General features: G+C 40.4%; 1 protein-coding gene across 4 annotated transcripts in view; it reads left to right on the top strand.

Moving 5' to 3' along the window:
* The window catches only part of NUBPL (NUBP iron-sulfur cluster assembly factor, mitochondrial), a 150,227-nt gene that overhangs the window by 39,263 nt on the left and 92,002 nt on the right, over positions 1-18,962 (top strand). For 3 of the 4 annotated variants that reach the window (XM_014570137.3, XM_006116358.4, XM_014570136.3), the window contains 2 exons: positions 11,104-11,143; positions 11,246-11,336. The exons of the other annotated variant lie outside the window; for it this stretch is intronic. In XM_014570137.3, the coding sequence (XP_014425623.2) occupies positions 11,104-11,143; positions 11,246-11,336 (131 nt within the window). The remainder of the gene's footprint in view (positions 1-11,103; positions 11,144-11,245; positions 11,337-18,962) is intronic. 4 annotated transcript variants of the gene reach the window in all.

The raw sequence follows: 18,962 nt of genomic DNA, 5'->3' as shown, positions 1-18,962 counted from the left end.
ATGATTAAAGAAACATAAGAATCTCCTGTGCTGTTCATATTAGGAAAAAAATGCTTCAAAATTTTCATTGGATTCAGCAGTAACCGCACACAATGTGTCTGGGAATTATAGTTTAAAACGTGATTTTAAATTAAAAATATTTCTGTATTTGTAGAGAATTAGCAGATTTCATATTATAGCCTTTTATTTATTTACATTGAATTTCATAATGTGGCGTTTAAACCAATGTAGATTCAGCACTGATGGTTACAGTTTCAAGCTTAGAGTAAAAGTGATCTTTGCTGCTTACTTTAGAGTTAAAGTGTGTAGGAACACACAAAGATGAAGGCTAGTCACCACACGTGCATTCACGTGTACAATATTGTCAGTTTAGAACGGTAATAAAAGTTGCAAAAAATTACTATCCAAGCATATAGAAACTCTGTGCAGACCGATGTACTAGGAATGTTAAATAAAGTTTTATCAGTTAACGGGTTAAAAGTTATATTTAACCGGTTAACTGCTTAAACAGGTGAGGTTGACTGCAGGCTGGCAGGCTGTTGGTTAACCATAACCAATAAGCATCACTTGTGTGATGCTTACTAGTTAACCACTTAAGCCTTCACATACCCTACTATGCACAATTAAAATAGTATTAGGGTCTGATGAGTGTCTCATGGCTTGATTGTCAGTAGAAGGATGTTTCCTGCTGGAATCTTCTATAGGGATCTTAAATTTCCCATTCTGAAAATGTTTACAATGTGTTTACTTTTTATAATGTGATTTTAGCTATACCTATGTTGTGCACATGCCCATAAAGTGTCAGCCCTCTTGTATTGGTCTGTGTCTCCTAGAAACTTAAGGGACTCCCAATTTTTTATAAGGTATATTAATTCAATTGATTCTATTTAGTATTGATATATAACCTCTCTTGTGATTAAGATGCCTTTTGGAGACAGATATGCCTTCATAGTGTTATTATTTATCTAATATTAATCTTCTCTATTATTATCACTTGATACCTCTCTTCCCATAACCTTAGGACATCAGGTTACTTGCTGATTACTCTGTCACTATTTCTTGTCTTCAAGGCCTAAAATAGTTAGCTATACTCTTGCAGGCTTTAGCCTACGTTCAGGTTCTTACGTTTCAGCTTATCTTATGTCTAATACATAATTCATCTAAATGATGATCAAATCCCAGCCCCCTGAGTCCATCCTGTGCACTGTGCCCTTCCCTTGAGGTCCTACTCTGTGGTAGTGTCCCTGCACGCTGAGGTCCTCCCTCCCAGGGAACTCCAAGTCCTCTGTACCCACCTTGCCTCAGTGACCCACTGTTAGTCATCATCTAGCCCCTGTATCAGGGGAGAACTGCAGTCTGAAATGGACGCTAATCATTGGCAAGGGGTGTGGACCTGCTGCATTAGCTGCCTCTGTGCAGCCCTAGTACTCTCAGGTCTTGAGAGCAAGACCTTAGCCTTGGAGTTTGCGTGACCAGAGCTCCCCAGCTCTGCATGCCCTTCCCCAATACTACTGTCTCAAGAAGTCTCTGTAACTTCCCTGGCAGCCAGGTCCCTCCTGCATCTCAGCTGGAGCAAATGTGTCTCTTTCCTCCTCTCTGGGAGCCTTTATTGATTCAGCCCTCACCTGGGCCCTAATTGGCTGCTATATGCTGCAGGTGCTGACTCCACAGCCCCAGCCCTTTCTCAAGGATGCAGGCCACTGCAGGGCAGCTGCCCCATTACACAACTAAAGTGATGGTTGGATTGTTAAAATTTGTACCTGAATGATAATTAACCTTTGGGTGCGGCACTGCTCACCTCTGCAGTTGACTGATGCATCCTATGCCCTTTTTGCCATGTCCTTGCTGCAGCCTACCTTGCCACTTTCGGTTTTGCCTTTCTGTTTTTGTGTTCTGATTATCTCATGTTTTCCTTAGTTTATGGTTTTGCTTCCTGTGACTTGCTCCATATCTTCTGTTCTCACCTTAAGTTCTGTTGAGTTTAATAGGAAAAAAATATTTAGTGACAGCATGAGTGCATGCGTGTTGCCATGGAGACCATTGGACCATTATCAGAGAGCAGCGCGCTCTAGCATCAAGTAGAATGTACAGTTAGAAGGCTGGAAAAACTGAGGCACGTCCACTACGGATGTAAGTAACTAGTCAACTATCTGATAAGCAAAAGCTTATCAGATAGTCAACACACTAGTTGACTAGTCACTTCCCCCATGCCCCCCGTTGCCTCTATTAGAAAGAGACAGCAAGGGAGGGGGAGGAGAGGGCTGCTGGGGGGAGTTGTCTTAAAAGCTGGTTCCTCCCAGCTCCATCCCTGTGAGAGGGGGCAGGTGTGCAGCAATGGTCTTCCACCTTAGAAATGTACAAAAATCCCCGCTGGGGCTTGTGTACATTTCAAAGCGGAAGCGCCGCATGCAGCCTGGGGCCATCGGGGGACTCAGAGTCCCCTAATGGCTCCAGACTCCATACAGTGTTTCAGTCTTTGAAATGCACAAGAGGCCCTGCGGGGGCTCTTGGACGTTTTAAAGGTGGAACACAGCACGGCACTTACACCTTTGAAAAGTACCAACAGCTGGGAGGGCTCTTGCTACATTCAAAGCAGAAATGCCCTTATCGACTAAACAAACAGTCGATGGAAATTCCATTGTCTCTTCGATTAGTTGATTAATCTAATTTTAACATCTCTAAAGCCCACAAAGGTCTTGATGTCGCTCTCAGACTGGGAATCCGTGACCAAGGACTTTATTTTTTTTATTCTTCCCACAAAAGAAAAGATGAAATCAAAGAGGCAAGCACTATTATGACTTGAATCTGGGCTTTTTAGGTTGCTTCGCTTAAACAAACAGCGTGTTGACGCTTGTGATATTCCCTCCCCCCTTTTTTCTTTTTCTGTATAAATGGCTTCACAAATCCGCATTGTTTTCTGTCTCTTTTTTTTTTTTACTTTTCTTCAACTTGTCAAAACTCTTTTCTTTTAGTTGTGTCCCAAGATGTCAAATGTCCCTTTAATTTTCACACCCTCGTGTCTGTTTTCTTCAGTCTTTTGTAGTTTTTTCTCTTTGGTTTCTCATAGTTTGGAGTCTTCAGATCCTTGACTTGGCCCAAAATCTTCTGTGGTAAAACATGACATGCTGTCAGTCTTGAAACATAACTGGAAATTCCTTTATCAGCCTGAAAAGCAGCAAGTACATTTTTCTCACTTATTCTCAGATGTCCCTATGAATAACTGTTTACTGTGATTAATGTAAGTGTTGTAACTGGAATCCTAATTAAGATGGTAGGGGAAGACTCTACATTAACTGTAGGACCACATCATACATTGTAAAAATCCTGATGCAAAATTGTTCCAAGATTTTACCAATGGGCACAGTTTAAAAGCTATTCCCAATTGCCTGTACAGATACTAACTGAATTCATGACTTGTATAATCAGCATTGTTTTCATGTAACAGAATAAAGCATATATATGCTGCAATATGTCATTCACTCCCTGACTGACACTGTGTCAATGACATAGTCCATCTTGCAGCTAGAGAGTTTGTGTTTTGGGTGATGACATCATGATGATGGGAGGAGATGGGAGATGATGACCTATATCGTGATAAACTCAGCTAACGGTGAGCTCTAAAGATAGCTCTTGTTGACAGTGCAATAGATTTCTAAGCTTCAATGTAAACTTTGAACAAATACTAAGCTGCTACAATCCTTCTAATCATAGAATCATAGAATACCAGGACTGGAAGGGACCTCGAGAAGCCATTGAGTCCAATCCCCTCTCTAATGGCAGGACCCAGTACTGTCTAGACCATCCCATATAGACATTTATCTAACCTACTCTTAAATATCTCCAGAGATGGAGATTCCACAATCTCTCTAGGCAATTTATTCCAGTGTTAAGCCACCCTGACAATTAGGTACTTTTTCCTAATGTCCTACCTAACCCTCTCTTGCTGAAGTTTAAGTCCATTGCTTATTGTTCTTCCTGGCCTCTGAGGATAGAACAAGTTTTCTCCCTTCTCCTTATGACATTTTAGATACCTGGAAATCGCTATCATGTCCCCTCTGTCTTCTCTTTTCCAAACTAAACAAGCCCAGTTCTTTCAGTCTTCCTTCACAGATCATGTTCTCTAGACCTTTAATCATTCAAAAAGGAGCTATATACATAGGCCAAACTGGACAGTCCCTACGTAAAAGAATCAATGGACACAAATCAGATATTAGGAATGGCAACATACAAAAACCTGTAGGGGAACACTTCAATCTTCCTGGACACACAATTGCAGATCTAATGGTAGCCATCATGCAGCAAAAAAACTTCAGGACCAGTCTTCAAAGAGAAACTGCTGAGCTACAGTTCATCTTCAAGTTTGACACAATCAGCTCTGGATTAAACAAAGACTGTGAATGGCTTGCTAACTACAAAAGCAGCTTCTCCTCTTTTGGAATTCACACCTCCAGATCAGCTACTAGAAGTGGGCCTCATCCTCCTTGATTGGATCCACCTCGTCATCTCCAGCCTGATTCTGGCCTGTATATTTATATCTGCCTCTGGAAATTTCCACTACATGCATCTGCTGAAGTGGGTCTTTGCCCACGAAAGCTTAAGCTCCTACACTTCACTTAGTCTATAAGGTGCCACAGGACTCCTCGCCACTTAATCATTCTTGTTGCTCTTCTCTGGACCTTTTTAAATTTCTCCACATCTTTCTTGAAATGTGGTGCCCAGAACTGGACACAATATTCCAACTGAGGCCTAATCAGCGCAGAGTAGAGCGGAAGAATGACTTCTCATGTCTTGCTTTTTTTTTTCTTTTTTAAAACAACGTCACACTGTTGACTTATACATGCGTCTAAATGCAGATACAGAGGTGTTACTGCATGATATTAATTTAAATAAAATGCTGTGGTTGAGGAATTAGTACTTTTAGTCATGAATACAATGTTAAATCTATTGTTACATATAGCATGTTACTACATAGCTAGTTTTAAGCATTAAAAATACCGATTGGAGACTTGAAAGAAAAGAGATAGGGACATAGAACCATTGTTACTGCATTTCTGATAATCATTTGTTATTCTTTATGTTCAGGCTTTTTCTCCTCACCAAAGACAAATGTTAAATAACTTTAATAAAGGAACAAAACTAACCATTTCTTAATGTTTATTTATAATCAACATATTTTGAAATATTTCGTTATGAGTGGAAGGATGAGAGATTTAAAAAAAAAAATGGCTCAAGTCTGCTTCACCACAGACTTCCTGTTGGATCTTGGACAAGTCACAAAGGGTATGTCTACACTACAGTGTTATTTCAAAATATATTATTTCCTACTTGCTTGCCTACCTCGATGAGGGACAGCAAAGCATTTTGTCTCTGCGTGCTCTGGTTTCCCTCACTTGGGACACTGCAGCACTCTGCAGCATGGAGCCAGAGCTGCTCCTGGGCACTTTGGTGCTTCTCTTGGACACGTTGCTGTGAGCCTGGCTGCACTTTCTGCAAGCTAACATCTGAGCGGTTCATCGGGGAGCTGTCAGTATTCTGGAGGCACGGTGGGAGAGCTTCTGCCCTGAGGAACACTAGGGCTGTGGCTAGACTGGCAAGTTTTTCCGCAAAAGCAGCTGACGATCTCATGTAAGAAATTTCCGCAAGAACACTGACGATCTCATGTAAGAAATCAGTGCTTCTTGCAGAAATACTGTGCTGCTCCCATTCGGGCAAAAGGGCCAGTGTAGACAGCTAAGATTTGTTTTGCGCAAAAAAACCCCAATCACGAAAATGGCGATCGGGGCTTTTTTGTGGAAAAGCGCGTCTAGATTGGCATGGATGCAAAAAGTGCTTTTGCGGAAAAGCGTCCGTGCCAATCTAGATGCTCTTTTCCGCAAATGCTTTTAATGGAAAACTTTTCTGTTAAAAGCATTTGCAGAAAATCATGCCAGTCTAGACGTAGCCTAGGAGCCTCCCCGGTCTGCCCCACTGGGGGCTTGTGCCTCATTCCCTCATGTCCTTCCACTTACGTCTCCCTAACCCCCTTTCCTGATGTCAAATAAAATACACATATTTTCATAAATACAAACTCTATTTAACAAAACTGGAGGTGTGGGGGGAATGAAACTCTGGTGGGAGAGGGGAGAAGAAAGAACGGGAGAGGGGAGGGGGAAACCTGGGAGGAGCGATCTGGAAGGGGGAAGCAAGGGGAAGGAGGAGGAGGGGAAGCTCAGGGCTCAGGGTTGGGAGTCTTGCCAGACCAATTCGATTTTCATGCAAACCTGGGTTCGCATGTGGCCTTTGGCGGCCAGGCTAGCATCGATCCTGCCTTAGACGACTGCATTCCTCCGTCTAGTGTGGAGATCATGGACTTTGGGGGCATCTTCCCCCCCCCCAAACCTGAATAAGGTCCATGATCTCCACCCTGGACCAGGAAGGCGCCTTCCTTCTCCGGCACCTGGTAGGCTCCTGAGAGCTGGCAGACTGCTCCTAGGGAGCGGTGGAGGGCTGGCTGCCAGTGTCTTGCTGGCTCATGTTTTGGGGCCACTGTATTGGAGCAGTGACTGCTGGTTCTGGACTAGCAGGCTTAGAGCTGGCACAGGCACTGTGACCAGAGTCAACCCCTTTAAGGGCTCTGGGGAGGGGAGAAGCAGAGGAGTGTTCTTGGTTGAGGCTGGAGTGACCATCAAAGCACCCTGGGAAGGCTGAAGGCCCCCTATTTTGAAATAAGTGTCTACACAGCACTTATTTCAAAATAGCTATTTCAAATTTGGCGTTATTCCTTGTGGAATGAGGTTTACCAAATCTGAAATAAGCGCTCCACTGTAGCTGGCCAGAGTAAGTCTAAGGTCTGACACTGGGTTCCCAAAGTACAAAATACGTCTCACAGGTATCTGTCAAACACAAGTAGTTTATTTCCTGACAGCTAACAGCTGTGCCCCATAAATGGAAGAACAACTTAACAAAGAAGCGGCATATCTTACATCCCTTCCTGCAAGCCTGGAACCCTGGGTAGGCTGCAGACAAAGTGGGAGGTTGTCTCAGCTTCCGAGGCGCTGGTACCCAAAGCCCATCGGTGAGGTTCAATTTGCTAGGCTTTGAGGCAGCCTTAAATACAGTTTTCCCTGCCTTGTTTGGCAGTTTGGAAATTTCCAGGGGTTACTCGTTACGTGCTGATGTAGGGCTTAGCTATTAGTTATCAATCTAGTTCTGATCTTGTTCTTTGGCCCTGTTTACGTGATCAGTACGTTAGGGTAAACAGAATTGTTTATGCGTTCTCATCCTTATCTACAATTTGTTCTTGCTACAATGGCGTATGTTCCCAAAGACTTGCTTCTGACTCATCAGTAGTTGGGGAAAAAGGTGGGGAGGGGGGAGAATGCAGGCCTCGCCACCCCTAAACTAGCACGTACAAAGTTCTTCAGCAACTGACCACTACATCCATTATTTTGAATTAATTTTGAAATAGCGGTTTGGCTGTGTAGACGCTAGTAAAGTTATTTCGAAATAACGTCTGTTATTTCGAAATAACTTTGCTGTGTAAACATACCCATAGTTTCTCTGTGACTCAGTTTCCCACTGATAACATGGGGATAATAATAAGGAGTCTTGTGGCACCTTAGAAACTAACTGATTCATTAAGACATAAGTTTTCATGGGTAAAATCAATTTCATCAGGTGAATTGTAATCTTCACTCCAGAAGCGGGGTATGTATATGTAAAACAGCAAAAGAAAGAGGTTATTTGTTTTAATGTGGCTAATCAAGTCAGGGTGAAGTGTCTCATTCATAGCAGTTAATGTGGAGAGATGAATATCAAAAGAGGGGAAATTGCCTTTGTAATGATTAACCAGTTAAGATCCTTATTCATTCCTCTATTGATTGTATTAAAATTATGAATTAACTTCAGTTGTTTCCCTTTGTAAGGCGTTTTTTGAAATTCTTTTGAAGGAGGATAGCTACTTTCAAATCAATTACCAAATGTCCACAGAGATAGAAGTGTTCTGCCACAATTTTATGTATGTTAACTTTCCTGATTTGTGTCAATTTATTCTTTGGCACAGAGACTTTCCAGTTTGGCCAGTATATGTGGTGGAGCAGCATTGCTGGCACTTGATAGCTTGTTTCACATTAGTGAATGTGCAGGTGAATGAGCTCCTGAGTGTGTGGTTTATGTGCAGGGGCAGATGACTGTTTTGCGGGGCCCCAGGCAGCATAACTCCGCGGGGCCCCCCCTTTGCCACGGCGCACGCGCCGTTACGCCATGCGCTGTTCGCCCTGCCCTATATCCGCCCCTGCTTATGTGATTAGGTCCTATGATAGTGTTGCTTTTATAGATACGTGGTCATTGTTGGCAGTGAAGTTTGTTGCAGGGATAAATTCCTGGGTAAGTGTTTCTGTGGTGTGTTGTGTGATTGATGGTGAGTTTTTGTTTCAGTTGGAGTTATCTGTAGATAAGGACTGGCCTGTCTCACTCTGTGAGAGTGAAGGATCTTTTCCCAAGATAGGTTGTAGATTACCAATAATACACTGCAGGAGTTTTTGCTGGGGCTGCAGATGGTGACCAGAGGTCTTGTATTATTTTCCTTGTTGGTCCTGTCCTGAAATAGTGCATCCTTACCTCACAAGAGATTTGTAAGGATAAATACATTAAAGGTTGTGATGCTCAAATGTGGGACATGTAAGTACTTCAAATTGAGCAGAGGAGGTAAACACGCATCAGAGTATGGCACTGATACCACCATGGTATATGTTGTAGGCAGACGTGTATGCCTGCATGGAATGCCTTTTGAAGCCAGTGAAGCTCCATGCAGGTACCAAGGTGATTTTGGAGCTAATTTCAAGGCCAGGGCTTATTTATTTCCCAAATGGGTTAGGGAAAAATGTCATTTAGCATAGTAAAAATAAAATTGCCGTGTTCTTTTGATATCTAGACCTATTTATAGGAAACAAATTCTGTTTAAGTGTGTTATATCAGTTCACATTCTTTTATGAGGCGCTTTTCATAGACAGGTTCTCAAGACATAGCCTCTATCACAGCTACGTCTTGAGGACCTGGTCTTCACTTACATTTGTAATACTGTTCCTTTCGATCTTCAAGAGGTTTCAGTTGTTTGTGATTGTCTCTGATGATTTTCCATTGATAGACTTCAGATGGAGCACAGCTAGACACTCAAGACTTGAATTACGTAACGGTCTAACCAGGGAATAGTGCCAACTTTCTCTTGCTCAAATGGACATTATCCTGTGGTGACTAACTGTTATATCCAAAAAAACCAACAAATGGTCTGGTAACCACATCATAAGCATCCAGGAACCCAGCCCTGCAACCAAACACGATGCTAACTCTCCCCACATATCTATACTAGCGAATTCATCACTGGAGCCAACAACATAAGCTAACAAATCAAAAGGTCATTTGACTGCACATCCAGTAATTTGATCTATGCCAGCAATGCCCCACTGCTATATTTATTAGACCAACTGAACAGTGTCTGCGGGAAAGAATCAATGCATACAAATCAAATACACGTAAAGGAAACATACAAAAACCTATCGGGGAACACTTCAATCTTCCTAATCACTGTTTAAAAAATCTTCAAGTAGCTGTCTTGTCACAAACCAGTTCTACTAGCCAGATACACAGAGAAACATTGGAATTAGAGTTCTTCTGCAAATTCAATTCACACGCTAATGGACTCAATTGTGATGAAGGTTGGTTGGGGCACTGCCAACTTAACAGACAATGAAGGTGCAAACAGTTCTTTGTGTAGACTCCTGTGTCAGGAAGGATACTATCAATTGAATTTGATTCTTATCTGCTTCACTTTAACTACCCAATCTTCAGATACTTACTGATTTCCTCTAGCTCCCTGTCTTCTACCCCCTCCTTTTTTTCCTCTCCTCTCTCCCCTTCCCCTCTCCAATTTATTTTGGGTCTGCACATCCTAAACTCATAATTCCGGTCATCTGAAGAAGTGGGCTGTGCCCACGAAATCTCATGATACTATCTACATGTTTTGTTAGTCTATAAAGTGCTACCAGACCATTTGTTGTTTTTTTTCTGTACAGGCTAACTTGGCTACCCTGTGAAGCTTCTTATATCCAAGTCTGCAAAGTATTTTTTGAATAATACATGTACACACGTCTCAAAAAGTTTGTGTCTTGAGTAGGGATGGTAAATTCTATTAGCTGATCAATCAAAGTAGTTGATGGAATTTCCATCAACTACTTGATCAGAGTCGATGAGGGGGAGGTGACGTGCTTGCTATGCCGGCTGCACTTCTGCCTTTTAAATGTAGTAAGAGCTCTTGTCGTTTCTAAGGCAGAGGTGCAGCAGTCGGGACCCGGCTCGAGCTGTTTCCCACTGTGCCTGTGCCTCACCTGTGCCCACCCCCTGCAGAGACGGTGATGGTGGAACTGTCTTTTAGGCAACTTCCTCCAGGACCGGCTCCTGCTCCTCCCCCCTTATACGCTAGATAAGCTGTTTTCATTGTTTTTAGCTTGTGATAAATGAATCATACAGGTTTTCTTAGAAGGAAGTATTGTTCATAATACATAAATGATTGTTCACATGGCACCCTGGGCAAACCCCTTGAGAGAACTTGATCTCTCTTTTTGCATACAGTGTCACAGAAGGCTTCGTTGAGTTTGTAACTTATGTCCTCTAATAAAGGTATTAGGCTTCAGATGGCTATCCCAGATAACTAAAAGGCCAAACTAGTAGTGATTGTAGTCAGACTATATTTTAAAAGGTGCACTGCTGTAGTGCTTTAAGTGAAGATGTTACCAAGCTGACGGGAGTGTTAATCCACACCCTTGAGCAGCAATGTTACACTGATATAAATCTGTATTGTATGCTTAGCCTGAGTTTCTAAGAAATGGTTGAGCCTGAGAATTCACGATCATGCAATCACTAATTTGAAAATGTGGATATATTTAGAAAACACTGAAAGAGGATCAGGCAGCTAATACTGCTGATTTGATTGAAAAACAAACTCAGTAAGAAGTCTGAGGGATAGCCGTGTTAGACTGGAACTTTGAAAACAATAAGTTTATATTTTATGAATGTAAAAGTATATATTTTATGAATATAAAAAATCAATTAATTTTGTTTCCATTGTAGAAAACTTAATGAGACCTCTTAAGAACTATGGCATTGCATGGTGAGTATAGGTTTTATTTTAAGTCAAACTATTTTTCAGATTGATTTTTGGATAATTTTTTGTTTCATTTTTGAAAGATCATTTTTTGCTTGACTGTTTCAGTATGTCTATGGGTTTCTTGATAGAAGAGAGCGCGCCAGTTGTGTGGAGAGGACTTATGGTAATGTCAGCTGTAGAGAAATTGTTGAGGCAGGTAAGTTGGTTGTTGATTGCTTGGTAGAAAAAATGTCTGTTGAAATTTGAGCTCTAGTTTGAGTGAGTTTTGAAAGAAATGCCCATAGTGTGCAATGTGTATTGCACCATTCGCAATGTGTCAATATGTGTTTTCCAGGAGTTTCCAATGTGGTTTGCATTGGCTTTTAGTTGCTGTTCAGGTGCATCCAAGCAACAGTGAAAATACTTCATAGTAGTAATTTTATTTTCTTCTTAATTTTTATCATTAAAGGGGAAATTGGAAAAACTTAAATGGCACTTAATGCCATTAGAAACTTGGTAGGAGTTACATACTTAGCTATTACTTTAAAATCTATACCTTTATGTTCAGTTGAAAGTTTCAGGATTAATACATCAGCTATCACTAATGTGGAAATGGACACATGTGAACAATGATCCAGTCAGTGTAGGAGCAGTATTCATAATGGCCACGATTCTTTCAGTTTCTTGAACATATGGTCAACTTAATGCTTGTGAGTAGTTGTAATGCCATCAGTAAAAAAATTTCCTGAATCGATGTTAAGAGCTGAGACTTGACTTCTACTAAGATATAAAATCTCTCTGGAGAGTCTCTTGTTTGGTTCCTATACATTGAGTTTGTTTATTGGAAAAAATTAAAGCAGTGACTTCAACTTAAGTATGGTGGGCTTTCATCCTCATTGAGAATTCTAGAATGGAACTCAAGCATTTGGAAAAGGAAAAAGTAAAACTTGCTGCATTTCGGTATTCTTCTCAGACAAGGCTATGCTATGGGTTATGCATGTTTAAAGTATTCAGCTCTACTGTTTGTATGTTTCCTTATGGTTCTTTGTGGGTTTTGTACTATTTTTTCGAATTGCGGTGTTTTCAGGTTTGACTAAACCAGATTTAGATACTTGCATATGAATACAAGGAATGATGCACATCTTTAGGAAATACTTGGTCACATGCTTATTTATTTACAGTATCAAAGCACTCTGGATGGTAGGTAGTCATGTATATATTACATGAAAATCATTAGATATTGTTTCTGTAATGCAAATACATCATTAGGCAATGAATTAATTTTCTGGCTTTGGCATATGGAGTTGAGTGGCTTTTTTGTTTCTTGACAGATTATTTTCCCTTCTCAGTGTGAATGGAAGTGTGATGTTCTTTTAATTAATTAATACTGAATTAAGCTTACATGTTTGGGCTTTTGCATAGTGGCCCACATTGCTCACTGTTGACATCTATTTTAGTGATTTTAAAAAGACAGCTGAGCAATTGCTAAAGGTCGTCTTGACCTCAGCAAGTTCCTCCAGATCATTTAATTCCCAGCCTGTTCCCACCCTAGTGCTGGTGAATTCCCCTCTGTTTCTAGTACAGACTTGACAATAGGTCTTTGTGGTAAACATTTCCCCAGTCAGATAAGCCCTGCATTATCTAAAAATTTAAGGGGAGGATATTTTCTGCATTACTAATATGCCAAGGACTGGGGTAGGTGATTCCATCCCCCTGGCGTGCTGTGTTGGTCAAGATGACAAAAGCTACAGAACCTATAACTTAAATGGTGCTGAAATCAGCACGTGCTGTATTTCACATACCAGACCCTGGGAGACCAAGGATTTTTGGCAGTCACTTCATTGCTATTATTCCAATCATTGGTGTCCCCAAACGGGAAACAGATGCCAGTTTCCTTTTTCTAGGGTGCTGATAATGGCATATAATGAGTTGGTTGTTACTTAGCAACTAAAGAAGCAGTTGCACTCCAGCAGATGCTTACTAGTAGGAATGAGACATAGTCCTTTGACTATGAGGGCATTAGTGATTTCCCTGACAATGGAATTTTGTTTTCGAATGAGGAATGCTTAAACAGCTATTTTTCCCCCCAAGAATTTTCTTGTATGTGGACGAAGCTCCCATTAATCCTGACAAAAAGGAATTGTTGACTTCCTTTCCAGGAAGAAAAACTCATAGATCACAGGAAGCACCAGTAGGTTCCATTGCACAGGTACTTTTTAGCAAATGATTAATAAATTATCCAGCTTGACACATGTTACTTTACTATATTTAAGAAGTTTTAAATTTCCCTATTTACAGGATTACCAGTCAATCTTGAAGTTGGTTTAACTGCAGGACTGATAGAACTGTAGTGGGGGCACCTAAGTTAGAGAAGAACCCAACATCCCATATTTATTACTAAGTACAGCAGTGTTTTAACATATATTGGAAATTATTGTGTGATATTAAGGAGCCCTTAAATCTCCCCCTGTAGGACTTGAAATCTCTGAATCTCAGTGATCAGTTTTAGTCATTAACTGTTGTTGAACAGGACTATTATATTTTACTCAGAGATTTGATCCTTTGAAGGAGATCAACATTTTTCTAGTTGTTTATATTCACACTTAATCTCTTAGTAGTTCAGAATAGGGCCTCAAGACATAGCTCATTCTCCCCCTTCAGCTACAGATAAACAACCCAAATTGCTCTCTTAATCTAGGTTTATAGTATAATATATTGATTTTAAGGAGCTCCCAGACATTCAGACAAGGACATAAAATATTAAGTAAAGCGTCTGAGATAATTAAGTCATTCAGTTCAGACTGCTAATGCAGTTTATTGCATCAAATAGAAAAAGTTCATAGACTATGACCTTAAAAATAGGTAATACTGTTTAATTTTTTTATCATCATTGTCAAAGTATAAAGCCTATTGATGCATGCCAGTGTATCCTTTGCAGCATTAAGTACATTAAGGAAGCTCTCGTTCCTTTTTTATATGTACAAATAAATCTGTTCTGTAGGACCTGTTCAGCACTTCAGAAATTCCAGTGAAGCATCAAAAGGTATAGGATGCTAATTCATTATTTGTGGATGACAACAGAATTGAGGGTACTTAACCACCTTCTCTCTCCCATTTTTGAATCTCTAAAATTCGCAGGTGTGCAATTTTTATTTTTGAGAAGTAGATTTTGTTACTTGGAGAAACCTAATAATACACAGCAATTACTGTGTATAGCATTCTGCACTCTCATGTTCCAAAATTCTTTGTAAATATCAAACCTAACAAAACCCTTTAGCTATCATCTCTGAAAAATCATTCAAGTCAGGAGAGATTCCAGAAGACTGGAAAAGGGCAAATATAGTGCCCATCTATAAAAAGGGAAAGAACAACCACCCAGGAAACTACAGACCAGTCAGTTTAACTTCTCTGCATGGGAAGATAATGGAGCAAGTAATTAAGGAATTCATCTGCAAACATCTGGAAGAAAATAAGGTGATAGGGAACAGCCAGCATGGACTTGTAAAGAACAAATCGTGTCAAGCCAATTTGATAGCTTTCTTTGATAGGATAACAAGTCATGTTGATAAGGGAGGCGTGAGCACATGGTATACGTAATCTTAAGTAAGGCATTTGACACAGTCTCGCATGACCTTCTTATCAATAAACTAGAAAAATGCAACCTAGATGGAGCTACTATAAGGTGGGTAGATAACTGGCTGGATAACCATTCTCAGAGAGTAGTTATTAACGGTTCACAATCATGGTGGAAGGGCATAACAAGTAGGGTTCCATGAGGGTCTGTTTTGGGACCGGTTCTGTTAAGTATCTTCATCAATGATTTAGATGATGGCATAGACAGTACGATTATTAAGTTCGCAGATGATACCAAGCTGGGAGGGGTTGCAAGTGCTTTGGAGGATAGGGTCAAAATTCAAAATGATCTGGACAAACTAGAGAAATGGTCTGAGGTAAACACGATGAAGTTTAATAAGGACAAATGCACAATAGAAATCTCTTAGGAAGGAACAATCAGTTCTCACACTCAGAATAGGAAGTGACTGACCAGGGAGGAATACTGCTGAAAGGGATTTTTGGGTCATAGTGGAAGACAAGTTAAAGTTAAACATGAGTCAACAGTGTGACACTGTTGCACAAAAAAAACAACAAAAAAAAAGGAGCAAACATGATTCCTGGATGCTTTAATATGAGTATTGTGAGCAAGACATGAAAAGTCCTTCTTCTACTTGACTCTGCGCTGATTGGGCCTCAGTTGGAGTATTCTGTCCAATTCTGGGCACCTCATTTCAAGAAAGATGTGGAGAAATCGGAGAAGGTCGAGAGAAGAGCAACAAAAATGATTTAACATCTAGAAAACATGAGCTGTGAGGGAAGACTCAAAGAACTGGGCTTATTTAGTTTCTGGAGAGGAGAAGACTCAGAGCGGACATGATAGCGGTTTTAAAGTTTCTAAAGGGTGTTATAAGGAGGAGGGAGAAAAATTGTTCTCCTGGGTCTCTGAGGATAGGACAAGAAGCAATGGTCTCAAATTGCAGCAAGGGAGATGTAGTTTTGACATCAGGAAAAACTTCCTGTCCGTCAGGGTGGTTAAACACTGAAATAAATTGCCTAGAGGGGTATTTAAAAGCTGGTTAGACAGACACCTGTCAGTGATGATCTAGACAGTACTTGGTCCTGTCATGAGGGCAGGGAACTGGACTTGATGACCTCTCAGGGTCCCTTCCAGTTTTAGGGTTCTATGATTCTAAAATAGGCTCATTTCAGGGAAGGTTAGATTGTGTACTGCACATAGCACAAAATGGAATGTACTGTTCAGTAGATAGATAGGATGGCTGTAGGCACTGTCCTATGACTTTGGAAACATGGGTTCAATTCCCTGCTTTGTCCTACACTTCTTTTGTGACATTGGACCCACACTTGACCTGAGCAAGAGTGGGGAATACAGCAAACTGAGAACTTTCCCCTTGCTCCCTAAAGAAGGGGAACAGCCAGAAATGGTCCCATATGAATTGGGGAGGGGAGCTTTAGTCTACCCACCCTCCCTAAAGAGCGCCTAGCAGGTAGGGAGGAGGGGGGAAGCCCTCAGCCTGACCCTTTCACATGCCTGGTGATTTTATCTGTTTTCTGTACGATTTTATGTGGAACAATCCCATTTTTCTGGCACAGCCAAATCCTTATCTTGCTTTAAGTTACCATAAGAGGAAACAGCATACTGAATTTGGTAGTCCTGGCTCTTACCATTTATGGGGAGTTGTTGAACAGACAGACAGACTAACACTCTCAGATATATAGGAGATGAAGCATGTTCAAAATTACTGATGAAAAATGAGAGGTATTATAATACCAAACTGGAGCTAGAATACAAAGTGGAGTTTATAATTTGGTGCAAACAGATTCCATTTTGTCACACCCTGCTCTAACCAATAATAAAGGAGCAAGAGACAGTGAAAGAAGGAAGAAAGAGATATATAATCAGGGAGCTACATAAGTAAAATTATTCTAGTCAGCTGAAGACCGGGAGAATTACAAACAGTGTTTGAAACATATGATATTTGTAGAACTTGCCAATTCTTTTGGGCAACAGTACTTTGTTTTACATGAACCATGACATTAAATTAGGAATGGGTCGTCATATGCCCCTTAAATTCCCTTCATGTTATATCTGTTTAGAATCATAATTGACATGGCTGAAAATAACTTAGAGCAACTAGTCCAGATCCTCTATGAACGAGAACAGGACTTTGTGTTAGTTTTCCCTCCCTTTTTTCCAGCCTCTATTTAATGCTTTTGGCAAAGGTTTTCCAGTGTGTTTCCTACATCCCACGTTCTGATTCCCAATTACTTCTGTTAAAAAATGTTTTTCCTAATATGCATTGTACTTTTTATTTTTCTCTTTCACTACCCCTTTTTTTCATTTAAGATGCCATCTTAGTGTTTTGTTTTGTAACCATTATGAGACCTGTAGTACCTAATATCTGTAATAAAAATATAAAATGCAGCATCATTGGGAAGGAAATAACTGGAAAACAGTGATGGCATGAGACATAAACTTTAATGTTGTACAAGTGTGATGCCAAAAACAATTTGAATGGCTTTTTATAGCTATCTATAGCTATCTATAGATATATACAGGGATTGACAAACTATTGAATCTACTTGCCGTTGGCGCGTAGATTTCAGCCCAGTTCCCCGTTTACTGGCGGCGCACGCATGTGCAATGCGGCTCTTACACATATGCAGTGTGAGGTTGGTGAGCGGCTTTTGCCGCTGTTTGTCAAGCCGTGTGTGTGTGTGTGTGTGTGTGTGTGTGTGTGTGTGTGTGTGTGTGTGTGTGTGTGTGTGTGTATATATATATATTTTTTTTTTACTGGTACTGCCCTGGAATAGAGTAAGCAAGAACTTAGCATTTCTCTTGATGCTATGACAACACTGAAAGCATTGGATGCTTACAGTAACTAGACTCAGATTACTATTGTAAGTTATGAGTAACCAAAAATATTGCATGACTACTGTTATGTTAATGGAATACTCGGTGACTGAAATATTTTGATCATGTGTCAACAGAACAATAACTGGTAATAATGTTAAAACAGCCGAATGTCAACATGAATAATAATTTGATGTTCAAAGCTCTGTTGCTTACTATACTGGAGTTCACTTGATTTTTCTCTTACAGTAATAAACCACTCCAGTTATAGCTATTGCATGTTCAGTTACGTTGATGTATGGTTAATGGTCAATATTTTTATGAAGCCCTTAGTTACAATTTGATCTGTAGAATCGTAGAATACTAGGACAGGAAAGGACCTCCTGAGGTCATCGAATCCAGTCCCCTGCCCTCATGGCAGGACCAAATACTGCCTAGACCATCCCTGATAGACATTTATCTAACCTACTCTTAAATATCTCCAGAAATGGAGATTCCACAATCTCCCTGGGCAATTTATTCCAGTGTTTGACTACCCTGACAGTTAGGAACTTTTTCCTAATGTCCAACCTAAACCTCCTTTGCTGCAGTTTAAGCCCATTGCTTCTTGTTCTATCCTCAGAGGCCAAGATGAACAAGTTTTCTCCCTCCTCCTTATGACACCCTTTTAGATACCTGAAAACCGCTATCATGTCCCCCCCTCAATCGTCTCTTTTCTAAACTAAATAAACCCAATTCTTTCAGCCTTCCTTCATAGGTCATGTTCTCTAGACCTTTAATCATTCTTGTTGCTCTTCACAGGATGATAGCCCATGGCGGGTCCCCAGTGGTCCTTGGACCCCGCTTTGGAAATCACTATTGCATACAATGAAAATATTTATTTCATGCAAGTCTAGTATTACTCAGAAATTTTACAAATAAACTCACTAATAAAAATAGTGTATTATATTATTACCTAGGAAGCCCTATCTTGGTCCAGGATACCTTTGTGCTAGGCACTGTACAAACTAACACCAAAAAAAATAATCACTACCTAAAAATATTAAATCTTACAATCTAATTAAGAAAGAAGAGATATCAAAAAGATACAGAGAAGCATGAGTGTACAAGGAAACAGTGAGACAGTGCTGATCATCATGACTGGCTGGTAGAAGTGCACCAGCTGCATAGCAATCATTCTGATTTTTTTTTTTAAATCTAAACATGTTATGGCAGTGCAGTGTTTTACAAGTGCACATGTATCCTTATGCTGGGGGCTAGGCAAAACCTAATTAGAACTGATGCAAGATAGTCACCGTCCTTCATTCAAGATAAGTTCAAGAAATAGCCAAATTGTTTTGAGGAACCAGATCGCTGAAACAGACAGGAACCACTGTCCAAAATACAGGCCTCTGATAAGGACTGAACAGAAGCTCA

Source organism: Pelodiscus sinensis, chromosome 4 (assembly GCF_049634645.1).
Source record: "Pelodiscus sinensis isolate JC-2024 chromosome 4, ASM4963464v1, whole genome shotgun sequence".
Classification (NCBI taxonomy): domain Eukaryota; kingdom Metazoa; phylum Chordata; order Testudines; family Trionychidae; genus Pelodiscus; species Pelodiscus sinensis.
Note: the sequence above shows the minus strand (reverse complement) of the source record. Positions and strands in the feature narration are given on the sequence as shown.